The 2,736-nt window shown below is 38.7% G+C and overlaps 1 protein-coding gene across 1 annotated transcript in view; it reads right to left on the reverse strand.

Moving 5' to 3' along the window:
* Positions 1 to 305: 305 nt before the first annotated feature.
* Positions 306 to 2,736, reverse strand: part of LOC102679532 (homeobox protein Hox-B4-like) — a 10,693-nt gene continuing 8,262 nt past the window's right edge. The window contains exon 4 of the mRNA XM_031508652.1: positions 306 to 320. Coding sequence (XP_031364512.1) covers positions 306 to 320 — 15 coding nt within the window. The remainder of the gene's footprint in view (positions 321 to 2,736) is intronic.

Below are 2,736 nucleotides of genomic sequence, written 5' to 3' on the forward strand. Positions count from 1 at the left end.
AAAAAATAACCGATAAAAAAATAAGCGGGATAACAATGAATCTATAATAACCGAAATGTCCATTTTTCACGCGTTGACGATAACGAGGAGAGCTGAGGGGAGGGGAGAGGGAAAGGAGGAAACACGAGCAAAACAATAAATATTCGTGGAAAATTAGATCATCGAATCGAGAGAATCGTTTTGAAAGAAAAATGGAGAGAGACGAGGAGACAAGGAGAGAGAGAGAGGGATAAAAATAGAAATTTGAAAAATTTTGGAATCTTTCTTTTCCCTCGGAATTTTTACAATTTTCTAAACTAATCGATTTATTCCAATCTTTTCTGATAATGACAAAAAGAGAATTAAAAATTTTCTTAAAAATTCCCTTTTCGACCGAAATTCCGATTCCAAATTTTTCCAATGGTTAAGTATATAGTATGAGTAATGATGATCAAGTAATGTAATAATCTCTCTATCAATCTCGAGAGAAAATTGTAAATTACGAAACATTTATTTATTGATTCACTTTACTTCACGATTGTATCTTGATCTTGTCTCTACTTGATCAAATATAAACATAAAGCATCGTACTGTGCCCGAATACGTTCAAATTATCGTACAGGCTATATACAATTATCGATAGAATGATCATCAAGGAATATAATAATGTTGTCACACTTAATAGAACGTTTTTTTCGTTGAATTCGTGCGCTTATTTTTTTTTTTTTTTTTTCTTTTTTTTCTTTTTTATATTTTCTTCTCTCGCTTAAAACTGCCGCTAAATTACACGCTAGATTGCCCCGCTCAGTTCCGTCCAAACGTTTTCACGGGCAAACGTTTCATTTCGCATCTTCGACAAATAACCTGAATCGTTCGTCCCCGCTCCTCTTTCTCGAAAATTAAATCGATCAAATCATCAGATTAATTTTCTCCATCAATCTCTCAAAATATTATATTATTATCACAAATCATTTATTATTTTCAAAAAAAAAAAAAAATAATTGTGCAATACTTCGAGTGGTCTCCTCCTTCGTAATTGGCTCGTAACAATAAAGAAGAAATCGAAGAAATATTTCGTTTCGGAAAAAACGATGACCCAGGTTGCTCATCGATGCTCTTTTTTTTTTTTTTTTTTTTTTTTAATTAACCTCTACGAATCCTATATTTAAACCGATAAAACATCGTTTTGGTATATCGTCACAGCGACTCTGTGCATGTTTGAAATCTCCCCATGTTCGATTAGTACTTAACTTCCCCATCGAATGAATGAACACCTTTCGCGCCTTTAACGCGTCCTCTCTTTCCTCCTCCTTTTTTTCTCCCTTTAATCTATAATCCTCGTCATTGGTCGATTCTCTATCATCACTTCTCACGATAAAAATAGACGATATTTACGCCATCGCTTATTTACAATAACTGTGAGCCCTGTGTGGAAAAAATTCTGACTCTGTCCGCCCGCCCGTCCGTCCGTTCGTCTGTCCGCGCGTCGCGCGCAATGTCTGACGAGCGCAGGAAGTTTCCACTTTGCGCCGGGACAACGAACCTAAGTTGGCCAAATCTCGTCGGTGAAACTAACGATGATTGGACAAATTAAAGAGGAACCCTCCAGACGTTTGATTATATAATTTTTTTTTTTTTTTTTTAGGGGAGGGGGGACGAGATATTAGAAGAGTATCTTTTTCCCCCTTCCCCCTTTTTGGAAAGATATATTACGAAAAAGAAACTTTGGTTTTTTTTTCTTTTTTTTCTTTGCTTCTCTCTGCGTAAATTGAAATCACACGATCGAATATAAATCTTCTAATTTCTCGGGGAGAAGTTTCGTCCCGAGAAATTAAAATATTTTAAAGTTTATTTATTTTTCCCTTTTTCTCCTCCCTTCCCCCTGTTTCTTCCTCGCGCGTCTCGGAACTCGGGCATTACGTTTTTTTGCGTATCCTTCACGAACGAACGAAAACATCGTAAAATTGCGTTTAAAATTGTGGCTCCCTATCGAAATTACTTAAGACGCTAAAAACCTTGCACACTTACGAAATACGATGCACTTAAATCACATAGCGATAAGACGACTTTCTTTACACGGCTATATACATGCGCACGTTACGTGTGTGTGTGTCTATGTGTGTATGTGTATGCGTGTGTATATACATGTACACCTTCGCGACTCGACTTCGAACCGAAACACGGACAGTTTTCTCTTCGGAAACATCATCTTCCACCACCATTTCTCGAGCAAAAAGAAAAAGAAAGGAGCGAACAAATTTTCCAATAATACATCTTTCGATCCGTCACACGTTTCCACACTTTTTCAACCCTCGTCCTTCCACCCTTCTAAATTTTCTTCACACCCCGTTTCCTCACACTTGACGAGAACGTCGCTCAACGCTTCCTCGACGCATCTTGCACGCGCATTTGCCGCACTCCTCGAACACTCTCGAGGAGGCTCGAGACGAGATGATTGGATGCGACGACGACGTCAGACTCGCGCCAACCAGCCGGAGGGGAAAAAAAGCGATCGTTTGTTTCGTACCGGATGACAATGACTCAGCCATCCCCCTCCCCTTCGTGATATAGATCCAGAGATCCGGATTCACACATTTTTCCCCCCCTTTTACGAAGGGGGAATTCGAACGTTATCGCTGTTGAATTGAAAGAAGAAGAAGAAGAAGAAGAAAACGATCATAAAATATCAATTCAACCTCTTCAATCTCTCGTACACCGATCATCGCCAACCGGCCGCAACTAACTGCAACGAAGGCG

The sequence above is a fragment of the Apis dorsata genome, unplaced genomic scaffold, assembly GCF_000469605.1.
Source record: "Apis dorsata unplaced genomic scaffold, Apis dorsata 1.3 scaffold_93, whole genome shotgun sequence".
Lineage (NCBI taxonomy): Eukaryota > Metazoa > Arthropoda > Insecta > Hymenoptera > Apidae > Apis > Apis dorsata.